This window comes from Salmo salar, chromosome ssa07 (assembly GCF_905237065.1).
Source record: "Salmo salar chromosome ssa07, Ssal_v3.1, whole genome shotgun sequence".
Taxonomy (NCBI): Eukaryota; Metazoa; Chordata; class Actinopteri; order Salmoniformes; family Salmonidae; genus Salmo; species Salmo salar.
Window position 1 is genome coordinate 6,787,812 of NC_059448.1, and position 13,403 is coordinate 6,801,214.

At 45.4% G+C, this 13,403-nt stretch overlaps 1 protein-coding gene across 2 annotated transcripts in view; it reads left to right on the forward strand.

The window, feature by feature from the left end:
* Positions 1 to 13,403, forward strand: part of glu2b (Glucosidase 2 subunit beta) — a 263,260-nt gene that overhangs the window by 138,268 nt on the left and 111,589 nt on the right. For both annotated transcript variants that reach the window (XM_045721341.1, NM_001139813.1), the window contains 1 exon segment: positions 7,938 to 8,007. In XM_045721341.1, the coding sequence (XP_045577297.1) occupies positions 7,938 to 8,007 (70 nt within the window).

Genomic DNA, 13,403 nt, shown 5'->3' on the forward strand with positions numbered 1-13,403 from the left:
TGTTCTACTCTGCTAGCCAGCACCTCTCCTAAACAGGTGTTCTACTCTGCTAGCCAGCACCTCTCCTAAACAGGTGTTCTACTCTGCTAGCCAGCACCTCTCCTAAACAGGTGTTCTACTCTGCTAGCCAGCACCTCTCCTAAACAGGTGTTCTACTCTGCTAGCCAGCACCTCTCCTAAACAGGTGTTCTACTCTGCTAGCCAGCACCTCTCCTAAACAGGTGTTCTACTCTGCTAGCCAGCACCTCTCCTAAACAGATGTTCTACTCCGCTAGCCAGCACCTCTCCTAAAGAGGTGTTCTACTCCGCTAGCCAGCACCTCTCCTAAACAGGTGTTCTTCTCTGCTAGCCAGCACCTCTCCTAAACAGGTGTTCTTCTCTGCTAGCCAGCACCTCTCCTAAACAGGTGTTCTACTCTGCTAGCCAGCACCTCTCCTAAACAGGTGTTCTTCTCTGCTAGCCAGCACCTCTCCTAAACAGGTGTTCTACTCTGCTAGCCAGCACCTCTCCTAAACAGGTGTTCTACTCTGCTAGCCAGCACCTCTCCTAAACAGGTGTTCTACTCTGCTAGCCAGCACCTCTCCTAAACAGGTGTTCTACTCCTCTAGCCAGCACCTCTCCTAAACAGGTGTTCTACTCTGCTAGCCAGCACCTCTCCTAAACAGGTGTTCTTCTCTGCTAGCCAGCACCTCTCCTAAACAGGTGTTCTACTCTGCTAGCCAGCACCTCTCCTAAACAGGTGTTCTACTCCTCTAGTCAGCACCTCTCCTAAACAGGTGTTCTACTCTGCTAGCCAGCACCTCTCCTAAACAGGTGTTCTACTCTGCTAGCCAGCACCTCTCCTAAACAGGTGTTCTACTCTGCTAGCCAGCACCTCTCCTAAACAGGTGTTCTACTCTGCTAGCCAGCACCTCTCCTAAACAGGTGTTCTACTCTGCTAGCCAGCACCTCTCCTAAACAGGTGTTCTACTCCCTCTCCTAAACAGGTGTTCTACTCTGCTAGCCAGCACCTCTCCTAAACAGGTGTTCTACTCCCTCTCCTAAACAGGTGTTCTACTCCCTCTCCTAAACAGGTGTTCTACTCCCTCTCCTAAACAGGTGTTCTACTCCCTCTCCTAAACAGGTGTTCTACTCCCTCTCCTAAACAGGTGTTCTACTCTGCTAGCCAGCACCTCTCCTAAACAGGTGTTCTACTCCCTCTCCTAAACAGGTGTTCTACTCCCTCTCCTAAACAGGTGTTCTACTCCCTCTCCTAAACAGGTGTTCTACTCCCTCTCCTAAACAGGTGTTCTACTCTGCTAGCCAGCACCTCTCCTAAACAGGTGTTCTACTCTGCTAGCCAGCACCTCTCCTAAACAGGTGTTCTTCTCTGCTAGCCAGCACCTCTCCTAAACAGGTGTTCTACTCTGCTAGCCACCACCTCTCCTAAACAGGTGTTCTTCTCTGCTAGCCAGCACCTCTCCTAAACAGGTGTTCTACTCTGCTAGCCAGCACCTCTCCTAAACAGGTGTTCTACTCTGCTAGCCAGCACCTCTCCTAAACAGGTGTTCTACTCTGCTAGCCAGCACCTCTCCTAAACAGGTGTTCTACTCTGCTAGCCAGCACCTCTCCTAAACAGGTGTTCTACTCTGCTAGCCAGCACCTCTCCTAAACAGGTGTTCTACTCTGCTAGCCAGCACCTCTCCTAAACAGGTGTTCTACTCTGCTAGCCAGCACCTCCCCTAAACAGGTGTTCTACTCTGCTAGCCAGCACCTCTCCTAAACAGGTGTTCTACTCTGCTAGCCAGCACCTCTCCTAAACAGATGTTCTACTCCGCTAGCCAGCACCTCTCCTAAAGAGGTGTTCTACTCCGCTAGCCAGCACCTCTCCTAAACAGGTGTTCTTCTCCGCTAGCCAGCACCTCTCCTAAACAGGTGTTCTTCTCTGCTAGCCAGCACCTCTCCTAAACAGGTGTTCTACTCTGCTAGCCAGCACCTCTCCTAAACAGGTGTTCTTCTCTGCTAGCCAGCACCTCTCCTAAACAGGTGTTCTACTCTGCTAGCCAGCACCTCTCCTAAACAGGTGTTCTACTCTGCTAGCCAGCACCTCTCCTAAACAGGTGTTCTACTCTGCTAGCCAGCACCTCTCCTAAACAGGTGTTCTACTCCTCTAGCCAGCACCTCTCCTAAACAGGTGTTCTACTCTGCTAGCCAGCACCTCTCCTAAACAGGTGTTCTTCTCTGCTAGCCAGCACCTCTCCTAAACAGGTGTTCTACTCTGCTAGCCAGCACCTCTCCTAAACAGGTGTTCTACTCCTCTAGTCAGCACCTCTCCTAAACAGGTGTTCTACTCTGCTAGCCAGCACCTCTCCTAAACAGGTGTTCTACTCTGCTAGCCAGCACCTCACCTAAACAGGTGTTCTACTCTGCTAGCCAGCACCTCTCCTAAACAGGTGTTCTACTCTGCTAGCCAGCACCTCTCCTAAACAGGTGTTCTACTCTGCTAGCCAGCACCTCTCCTAAACAGGTGTTATACTCTGCTAGCCAGCACCTCTCCTAAACAGGTGTTCTACTCTGCTAGCCAGCACCTCTCCTAAACAGGTGTTCTACTCTGCTAGCCAGCACCTCTCCTAAACAGGTGTTCTACTCTGCTAGCCAGCACCTCTCCTAAACAGGTGTTCTACTCCCTCTCCTAAACAGGTGTTCTACTCTGCTAGCCAGCACCTCTCCTAAACAGGTGTTCTACTCCCTCTCCTAAACAGGTGTTCTACTCCCTCTCCTAAACAGGTGTTCTACTCCCTCTCCTAAACAGGTGTTCTACTCCCTCTCCTAAACAGGTGTTCTACTCCCTCTCCTAAACAGGTGTTCTACTCTGCTAGCCAGCACCTCTCCTAAACAGGTGTTCTACTCCCTCTCCTAAACAGGTGTTCTACTCCCTCTCCTAAACAGGTGTTCTACTCCCTCTCCTAAACAGGTGTTCTACTCCCTCTCCTAAACAGGTGTTCTACTCCCTCTCCTAAACAGGTGTTCTACTCTGCTAGCCAGCACCTCTCCTAAACAGGTGTTCTACTCCCTCTCCTAAACAGGTGTTCTACTCCCTCTCCTAAACAGGTGTTCTACTCCCTCTCCTAAACAGGTGTTCTACTCCCTCTCCTAAACAGGTGTTCTACTCCCTCTCCTAAACAGGTGTTCTACTCCCTCTCCTAAACAGGTGTGCGTTTCTTTTACCTCCAGATTTACCTTTTCATGGCAAACATGTCACTCTTGTGTCATTGTAGTGCTTTCACACAGTCCTGTTTGATGCAAACAGGTGTTTATTAAACCGTTGCTTATTATTGCTGGTGTAGTTCCTGTTGTCAGTAAACAAAAGAGGGCCTTGTTCACTAAGGCAACCTGTCATAAACATCTCATTGGGAGAGCTCTAACTGTATATTGCAGTCTCCCTTTGCCTCAGACAGAACAAGGTGTACAAGAGATAGAGAGAGAGATGGACAGAGGGAGAGAGAGATGGACAGAGAGAGAGACAGAGAGAGAGAGAGAGATAGAGAGAGAGCGAGGGATGGATAGGTGGAGAGATAGCGAGTGAGATAGAGAGAGAGATGGACAGCGAGTGATGGATAGAGGGAGAGAGAGAGATGGACAGAGAGAGAGGGATGGATAGAGGGAGAGAGAGGAGGACAGAGAGAGGGGATGGATAGAGGGAGAGAGAGGAGGACAGAGAGAGAGAGGGATGGATATAGGGAGAGATATATAGAGAGAGAGATGAAGAGGGACATAGAGGGGTGGAAAGCGATGAGAGACCGAGAGAGAGAGAGAGAGAGAAGTTGTGAGCATCATGCCAGCCCATATTAAGCGAGTATCCTCTAGTGACAGCACTGCGTCAGCAGCAATAACTCTTACGTGTGTGGCAGGTGGTATAGACGTTGTACCTGTTACTTACGTTAGTGTGGGATCATGGGCCACCTCTCCTCCCTTTGTTTTTACATTGTACCTGTTACTTACGTTAGTGTGGGATCATGGGCCACCTCTCCTCCCTTTGTTTTTACATTGTACCTGTTACTTACGTTAGTGTGGGATCATGGGCCACCTCTCCTCCCTTTGTTTTTACATTGTACCTGTTACTTACGTTAGTGTGGGATCATGGGCCACCTCTCCTCCCTTTGTTTTTACATTGTACCTGTTACTTACGTTAGTGTGGGATCATGGGCCACCTCTCCTCCCTTTGTTTTTACATTGTACCTGTTACTTACGTTAGTGTGGGATTATGGGCCACCTCTCCTCCCTTTGTTTTTACATTGTGCCTGTTACTTACGTTAGTGTGGGATCATGGGCCACCTCTCCTCCCTTTGTTTTTACATTGTGCTTGACCGATGCACACTGCACTCTCGGCAGGCTGAGAGTTGGTGGGGGAGTGGGGTGTATCTATATTTATGGGCTACCAGCTGAGACCACATGTGAGGAACATGCTAATTGGTATGCAGGCTGGGCTCTGACAGCCTCCCACTCAGCCACACACGCATGTGCTCCCGTTGCCACGGTGGTTGGGCCCCGCTGATAAAGGTGAACCACGGTCCCCCCCCTCAACAAGATCCCCCCCCTCAACAGTCTTTACTCTGCCTCCAATGGACGTGTCTTTTTTATTCATCTCAGCTACAGTTATGATGTATATAGTGATATGTATATTTTTATTGTTGTTTTGTATTTTCATTATTTTATTTAACTTAGTCCTGCATGTTGGAGCTCAAAGCCTAAGAATTTCATTGTACCCAGAATTCACATTTGCAACCTTGTACATGTGACTGTTAAACACTCTAGCGATAAGATTCAGTGCCCTCCTCTCTTCAGAAACACAGTAAATCCCCTGGACTACCAGCTAGTAAGACAATGAATCTAGTTCACTAAGCCGCTCCACTTCGAGTTTCTATTTTCTTTCTCTCTCTCTTTTTCTTTGTTCTTTTCATACATTTCTTGTTTCTCACTGGCTTTGTGTTTCTGAATGGGTATCAGACCCCCCCCACCCCATCCGTTATCAGACCCCCCCCACCCCATCCGTTCAGCTTTGTGTTTCTCTATGGTTATCAGGCCCCCCCCCCATCCGTTCAGCTTTGTGTTTCTGTATGGTTATCAGACCCCCCCCACCCCATCCGTTATCAGACCCCCCATCCGTTCAGCTTTGTGTTTCTGTATGGTTATCAGACCCCCCCACCCCATCCGTTATCAGACCCCCCATCCGTTCAGCTTTGTGTTTCTGTATGGTTATCAGACCCCCCCCCCACCGTAGACCCCCATCCGTTCAGCTTTGTGTTTCTGTATGGTTATCAGACCCCCCCCACCCCATCCGTTCAGCTTTGTGTTTCTGTATGGTTATCAGACCCCCCCCCCCCACCGATCAGACCCCCCATCCGTTCAGCTTTGTGTTTCTGTATGGTTATCAGACCCCCCACGTTAAGACCCCCCCCATCCGTTCAGCTTTGTGTTTCTGTATGGTTATCAGACCCCCCCCACCCCCATCCGTTCAGCTTTGTGTTTCTGAATGGTTATCAGACAGTGCAGTGTGACAGCTAACGGTGCAGTGTAACAGCTAGCGGTGCAGTGTGACAGCTAGCGGTGCATTGTGACAGCTAACAGTGCATTGAGACAGCTAGTGCTGTGACAGCTAAGAGTGCTAACGTGCAGCAGCGGTGCAGTGAGTGTGACAGCTAACGGTGCAGTGGCAGTGCATGACAGCCGGCAGTGTGACAGCTAACGGTGCAGTGTGACAGCTAACAGTGCAGTGTGACAGCTAACGGTGCAGTGTGACAGCTAACGGTGCAGTGTGACAGCTAACGGTGCAGTGTGACAGCTAACGGTGCAGTGTGACAGCTAGCAGTGCATTCAAAATCAGGGGAAAAGTGGGGGTGGACTTGGAATGCAGACAGCAGAGTTCTTTCCCAATGCTTTGAATGCACTGTTAGCTGTCACACTGCATTGTTAGCTGTCTCAATGCACCGTTAGCTGTCTCAATGCACCGTTAGCTGTCACAATGTACCATTAGTGGTCTCAATGCACTGTTAGCTGTCTCAATGCACCGTTAGCTGTCTCAATGCACTGTTAGCTGTCACACTGCACTGTTAGCTGTCTCAATGCACCGTTAGCTGTCTCAATGCACCGTTAGCTGTCTCAATGCACCATTAGCTGTCTCAATGCACTGTTAACTGTCACACTGCACTATTAGCTGTCTCATTGCACCATTAGTGGTCTCAATGCATTGTTAGCTGTCACAATGCACTGTTAGCTGTCACAATGCACCGTTAGCTGTCACACTGCACCATTAGCTGTCACACTGCACCATTAGCTGTCTCAATGCACTGTTAACTGTCACACTGCACTATTAGCTGTCTCATTGCACCATTAGTGGTCTCAATGCATTGTTAGCTGTCACAATGCACCGTTAGCTGTCACAATGCACTATTAGCTGTCACAATGCACCATTAGCTGTCTCAATGCACTGTTAACTGTCACACTGCACTATTAGCTGTCTCATTGCACCATTAGTGGTCTCAATGCACTGTTAGCTGTCACAATGCACTGTTAGCTGTCACAATGCACCGTTAGCTGTCTCAATGCACCATTAGTGGTCTCAATGCACTGTTAGCTGTCACAATGTACCATTAGCTGTCTCAATGCACTGTTAGCTGTCACAATGCACCGTTAGCTGTCTCAATGCACTGTTAGCTGTCTCAATGCACCGTTAGCTGTCTCAATGCACTGTTAGCTGTCACAATGCACCGTTAGCTGTCTCAATGCATTGTTAGCTGTCACAATGTACCATTAGCTGTCTCAATGCACTGTTAGCTGTCACAATGTACCGTTAGCTGTCTCAATGCATTGTTAGCTGTCACAATGTACCATTAGCTGTCTCAATGCACTGTTAGCTGTCACAATGTACCGTTAGCTGTCTCAATGCACCGTTAGCTGTCTCAATGCACTGTTAGCTGTCACAATGCACTGTTAGCTGTCACAATCGCTCGTACAATGTAGAATTATCAATAATGTCATGTCATCCTGACATCACACTATCATAGTACTAGCATGTACAGTAAAAATGAAGCAATGAATGCTGTGGCACAAACCTTTCCATGACCATCTAGTCTCATCTCATCTCTCTGTTAGCACACTATTGTCACTATGAAATGACTCATTCAGCCCTGCAGGCTCCTCTGCTGCCGCCACACCTGGAAATAGCATGTGTGTTTGTTTACAACTCAGCTTCTCATCTCCCAGACCCAGACACAACACCACTGGCAGACATCAACAGCCACTGTTTGGCAACACACAGGATGTTTAGATACCACACTATGCATCATTGATAGCAAGCCTATCGGTTAGAGTGTTGGGCCAGTAACCGAAAGGTCGCTGGTTCGAATACCCAAACCTACATGTTGGTAGTGTCACTTGAATAACTCTACCTACATGTACATTTTAACTCAATTACCTCGACTAACCGGTGCCCCGCACATTGACTCTGTACTGGTACCCCCCTGTATATAGCCTCGCTATTGTTATTTACTGCTGCTCTTTAATTATTTGTTACTTTTATTTCGTATTTTTGGGGGTATTTTTCTTAAAACTGCATTGTTGGTTAACATCTGTTCTATTCAGTACAACAACAACAAAAATGTATGAAATGTATGCATTCACTACTGTAAGTCGCTCTGGATAAGAGCGTCTGCTAAATGACTAAAATGTAAAAAATGTAAAAATGTATTCTACGCATGTGACAAATAACATTTGATTTGATTTGATAAGATGAAAAATCTGTTAATTTGCCATTGAGCAAGGCATTTAACCCTATTTTTCTCCAGGGGCGCCGTACTACTATGGCTGACCCTGTAAAACAACACCTACGGTGTAGGGGACAAGAAAACATGTATGTTTTTTAATTTGAGTAATTATTATTTATTTAATTTTTTTCCTAGCTGCTGAAAAGGCGGCTGCTGATCTAAAAAGAGTTGAAGACGCATACGAAACGGTGTACATGGAAATCAGGTAAGAGAATACATCTTGGATATTCTTCTTGGACCAATTGCCCTTAGAAAGAACTGAAGGCTGTGGCTTTTTTTTGCTTTGCACCTTTCCCTGATGACGGGTACACAGTAATGAGTTTGCACTGTTAGGGACCCTAGGTGAATTTTAATGATGAAAATCAAATGCTACTGGTGGAGAGGGTCTATTCTAATTCATTTCTCTTCTGCAACATGGTATTTGTCAGAGCATGAATAATCCAAAACTTTTGACAGAATTCACTGTCTCAAGACAGGTGTAAAACAAAATAGCTGACAATTATGCCATGTTGTAATTGTGTAGCTCTGTGAAAATAAGTGAAATGCTGTCACAAATTCAGAATACCCAAAGATTTCAACATAAATATTCATGTAGAGGGTTGTAGGTTGTAGTTGACCATTTTTGCTGTTACTTTTCTTTCATTTTCTTCAAGCAGACATCGAATTTTACCATTCCCCCAGGAATTAATGCCTTTACACTAGAGATACAGTAAATAGAGTACATATCATGCATACTATTGAGCACAAAACATACACTTGCTAACATGCAATAATACCACATAGGAATACATGTTCCAGCATGATCACACAGTAGAAAAAAGCCACTGCAGGATTTCCTATTGCAGCCAGTCGCTCTGCTTCCGAGATGTTTGCACAGAGCCATTTAGACAGCCAGCCAGACAGACAGACAGACAGCCAGACAGACAGACAGACAGACAGACAGACAGACAGACAGACAGACAGACAGACAGACAGACAGACAGCCAAACAGCCAGCCAGCCATTCAGACAGACAGACAGACAGACAGACAGACAGACAGACAGACAGACAGACAGACAGACAGACATTCAGACAGACAGACAGACAGACAGACAGACAGACAGACAGACAGACAGACAGACAGACAGACAGACAGACAGCCATTCAGACAGACAGACAGACAGACAGACAGACAGACAGACAGACAGACAGACAGACAGACAGACAGACAGACAGACAGACAGACGGCCAGACAGACGGCCAGACAGACGGCCAGACAGACAGACAGACAGACAGACAGACAGACAGACAGACAGACAGACAGACAGACAGACAGACAGCAAAACAGCCAGCCAGCCATTCAGACAGCCAGACAGACGGCCAGACAGACAGCCAGACAGACGGCCAGACAGACAGCAGTGTTGATAGGGAGTTGCTACTGTACTGTAGACCCGGGGCTGGTAAACTGTTCATTACACTTGGGAGGCAGGAGATAGGCAGCTACAATCAGAGAGTTGTGGAAAGGTCAAGCTTTTATAATGAAAATAAAGCCTGTGTGAGCGAAGGGAGAAAGATTCTAGCATGACTCCAGTTCTTCTACTTCTTCATTTTCCACCTTGCTTTGAATATCCCTGGTCAAATGATGCCCCTGGTCAAATGATGCCCCTGGTCAAATGATTCCCCTGGTCAAATGATGCCCCTGGTCAAATGATTCCCCTGGTCAAATGATGCCCCTGGTCAAATGATGCCCCTGGTCAAATGATGCCCCTGGTCAAATGCTGCCCCTGGTCAAATAATATCCCTGGTCAAATGATGCCCCTGGTCAGATAATATCCCTGGTCAAATAATATCCCTGGTCAAATAATATCCCTGGTCAAATGATGCCCCTGGTCAAATGATTCCCCTGGTCAAATGATTCCCCTGGTCAAATGATGCCCCTGGTCAAATGATTCCCCTGGTCAAATGATTCCCCTGGTCAAATGATTCCCCTGGTCAAATGATGCCCCTGGTCAAATGATTCCCCTGGTCAAATGATTCCCCTGGTCAAATGATTCCCCTGGTCAAATGATTCCCCTGGTCAAATGATGCCCCTGGTCAAATGATTCCCCTGGTCAAATGATGCCCCTGGTCAAATGATTCCCCTGGTCAAATGATTCCCCTGGTCAAGTGACCCATGTGCCCCCCATATCAACCATGCATGGTGGAACAAGAGATATGACTCATCTCTCTCTCTCTCTCTCTCTCTCTCTCTCTCTCTCTCTCTCTCTCGTTTTCTCTCTCTCTCTCTTTCTCTTTCTCTCAATTTCAATTGAAGGGCTTTATTATGTGAAATATATGTTAACATTGCCAAAGCAAGTGAAATAGATAATAAACAAAAGTGAAATAAACAACAAAAATGAACAGTAAACATTACACTCACAAAAGTTACAAAATAATGAAGTTATTTAAAATGTCATTTTATGTCTATATACAGTGTGGTAATGATGTGCAAATAGTTAGTAAAAAAGGGAATATGTGTCTCTAATATGGTCATACATTTGGCAGGAGGTTAGGAAGTGCTGCTGTTTCCACCTCATTTTGTGGGCAGTGTGCACATAGACAGTCTTCTCTTGAGAGCCAGGTCTGCCTACGGCGACCTTTCTCAATAACAAGGCTATGATCACTGAGGCTGTACATAGTCAAAGCTTTCCTTCATTTTGGATCAGTCACAGTGGTCAGGTGTTCTGCCACTGTGTACTGTCTGTTTAGGGGCAAATAGCATTCTAGTTTGCGCCGTTTTTTTGTTAATTCTTTCCAATGTGTCAAGTAATTATCTTTTTGTTTTGTCATGATTTTGTTGGGTCTAATTGTATTGCTGTCCTGGGGCTCTGTGGGGTGTGTTTGTGTTTGTGAACAGAGCTCCAGGACCAGCTTGCTTAAGGGACTCTTCTCCAGATTCATCTCTCTGTAGGTGATGGCTTTGTTATGAAAGGTTTGGGAATCACTTCCTTTTAGGTGGTTGTAGAATTTAACGGCTCTTTTCTGGATTTTGATCATTACCGGGTATCAGCCTAATTTTGCTATGCATGCATTATTTGGTGTTTTATGTTGTACACTGAGGAAATGTTTGCAGAATTATGCATGCAGTTTCAATTTGTTGTTTGTCCCATTTTGTAAATTCTTGGTTGGTGAGCGGACCCTAGACCTCACAACCATGAAGGGCAATGGGTTCTATAACTGATTCAAGTATTTTTAGCCAGATCCTAATTGGTTTGTTAAATTTTATGTTCCTTTTGATGGTGTAGAAGACCCTTCTTGCCTTGTCTCTCAGATCGTTCACAGCTTTGTGGAAGTTACCTGTGGTGCTGATGTTTAGGCAGAGGTATGTATAGTTTAATGGGTTAGGGTTAGGGTGTCTAGATGGAATTTGTATTTGTGACCAACCACCTTGATTTGGTCTTGTGTAGCAACATTTGAAATAGTGTTTTTTACATTGGTAAAAGCAGAGACACAGAGCTACAAAATGGTATATCATACACTGCATTTTTTAGGAACAATGGGAAAGTAATTCTGATTTGAAAGTTGATAAACTTGTAAACAACATTTTGAGAAAATGGGCTTTGAATGTTTTGGTTCCCCATACTGGAGAGCTCTTCTTTGTCTCCACCCATTCAGTATCATTCACACCCTCTTAAAGACCTTAGCCCCACCCATCTCTTTAAGGATTCACGTGTGAGGTCATGTGCTCAACAGGGAGTAGTGTAGTAAAGATGAAGACTAAAAGGAAATATTCCAGGTAAACAGAAAGTGTCCAGATACAAATATTTAATAAATATTAGATGATTCTTACCCAGAAACACTTGTATAAATTGATGAGTCATGTGAAAGAAATGTTATATCCTCCAGCCACATCAGGCTAAGTGGATGTGTCTCTACAGAAGGTGTGAACGATACAGCCAGATGGTTACTTGCATAGTAGCAATATCAGAAATAGATAGTGTCAATATAAATAAAATAATATACAGTATGTAGAAGAACAATAACGATATCAGTGATATATGAGGTCGTTATATGCATACAATCAGGGGTAAAGTGGCTGAGCAGCGGGATAAAAAAATGTAGCAGCAATGTACAGTATGGCGTGTGTGTAAGGAGAGAGTAATTTGAATAGAGGCACTGCAGATAGTGCTGATGACTGGTCTGTCTGAACCACGCATGAACAAGAAAATCTATATTCGGAGAGCCTGTTTCTGTCCTGCCCTTGACTTTGGTGCAGGGCATGTGATGTCCATGGCCTCTTCGTCGCAACACTCCCTGATCTTCTCAAAAAGATACATTTGTCTAACTGTGTCCAGTCCAGGTGGTGCTTGTACAGGCAGACCATCTATGGGAGGAAGGATGTCAGCGTTGCGCACCAACTGAAACTTGGTCCCGACTGAGTCCGAATGCTCCTTGGCAACAACAACACCAGGCTCCAGAGCATCAAAGCTGTAAAACAGGAAATAAGAAGAAAAAAATCGAGAAGACATTACAACCTTGAACAACATAAATTTACCTCCCAAGTTTAGACCTCATACAATGCAATGAAAATGATATTCACCTGAAGTGCTGGTACTGTTTGATCTGTGGCAGCGGCCTGAGTCAGGTGTTGTTGTCAGCCATAGCTTTCCACCAGCACCGTACCATCCTCCAGTCCAACCAACCTTGGGATATAAACGTGTTGTTTATGCTTTACATACCAAGTGTTGTCATCGATTCCTTGTAGAGACTCCACACTGCTGCTTTTGTCACATGGGATGGCAGCAGCTTTCCACCAAGGTGTTTTCCTGGGTGGCATCCTGGTAATACTATTGCATTATCCTCTGCATAGTTGTTGATGAAGTCCACCACTCGCTGCAAGTCCTCATGATTCAGGTGTAACCTGTGCTTGCTTGGGCCAGCTCTCTTTTTGATGGAAGGTATTAAACCACTCTCCTTGTATGACTGGTGGAGGAGAGTCAGGCGTGTTCTACTGATGCTGAAAGACAAATTACAGATACAAATATTTTAGCATTATTATACAATAGATAGCCGTAATCACCATCAGCCACACCTGTCTAACTTGATTGGTCGTCTGCTAGCTAGCAAACAGTAAACTTTAACTTGGGGTCTTTTGTTTAGACATGCTAGCTAGCTAGCTAGCTAGCTAAACAATGAACCATATTCCCAATCCATTGAGTACTAGCAATACAAACTGATTGTCATAGCTAGCTAAAGTTAACCAAATAGGTTCAATGTTAGTTGGTTAACTAGCTAACATTAGGCTATAACTAGCAGTGCGAAATGGCATTCAGAGATAACATTACTACACACAGATCACAAACGTAATGTTAGCTAGTGAGCCAGCCATCTAACGTCAGCTAGCTAGCTAACAGTAAGCTTTAACTTGCAATGAAAACAACTTTCTAACAAAATTAAAAATGTATAATATCTGACTGTAGCTAGACTCTTTTTAGATTTTTATTTCTTTTTATTTCACCTTTATTTAACCAGGTAGGCCAGTTGAGAACAAGTTTTGATTTACAATTACAACCTGGCCAAGATAAAACTTTATCCCAGAGTTACACATGGGATAAACAGACGTACAGTCAATAACACAATAGA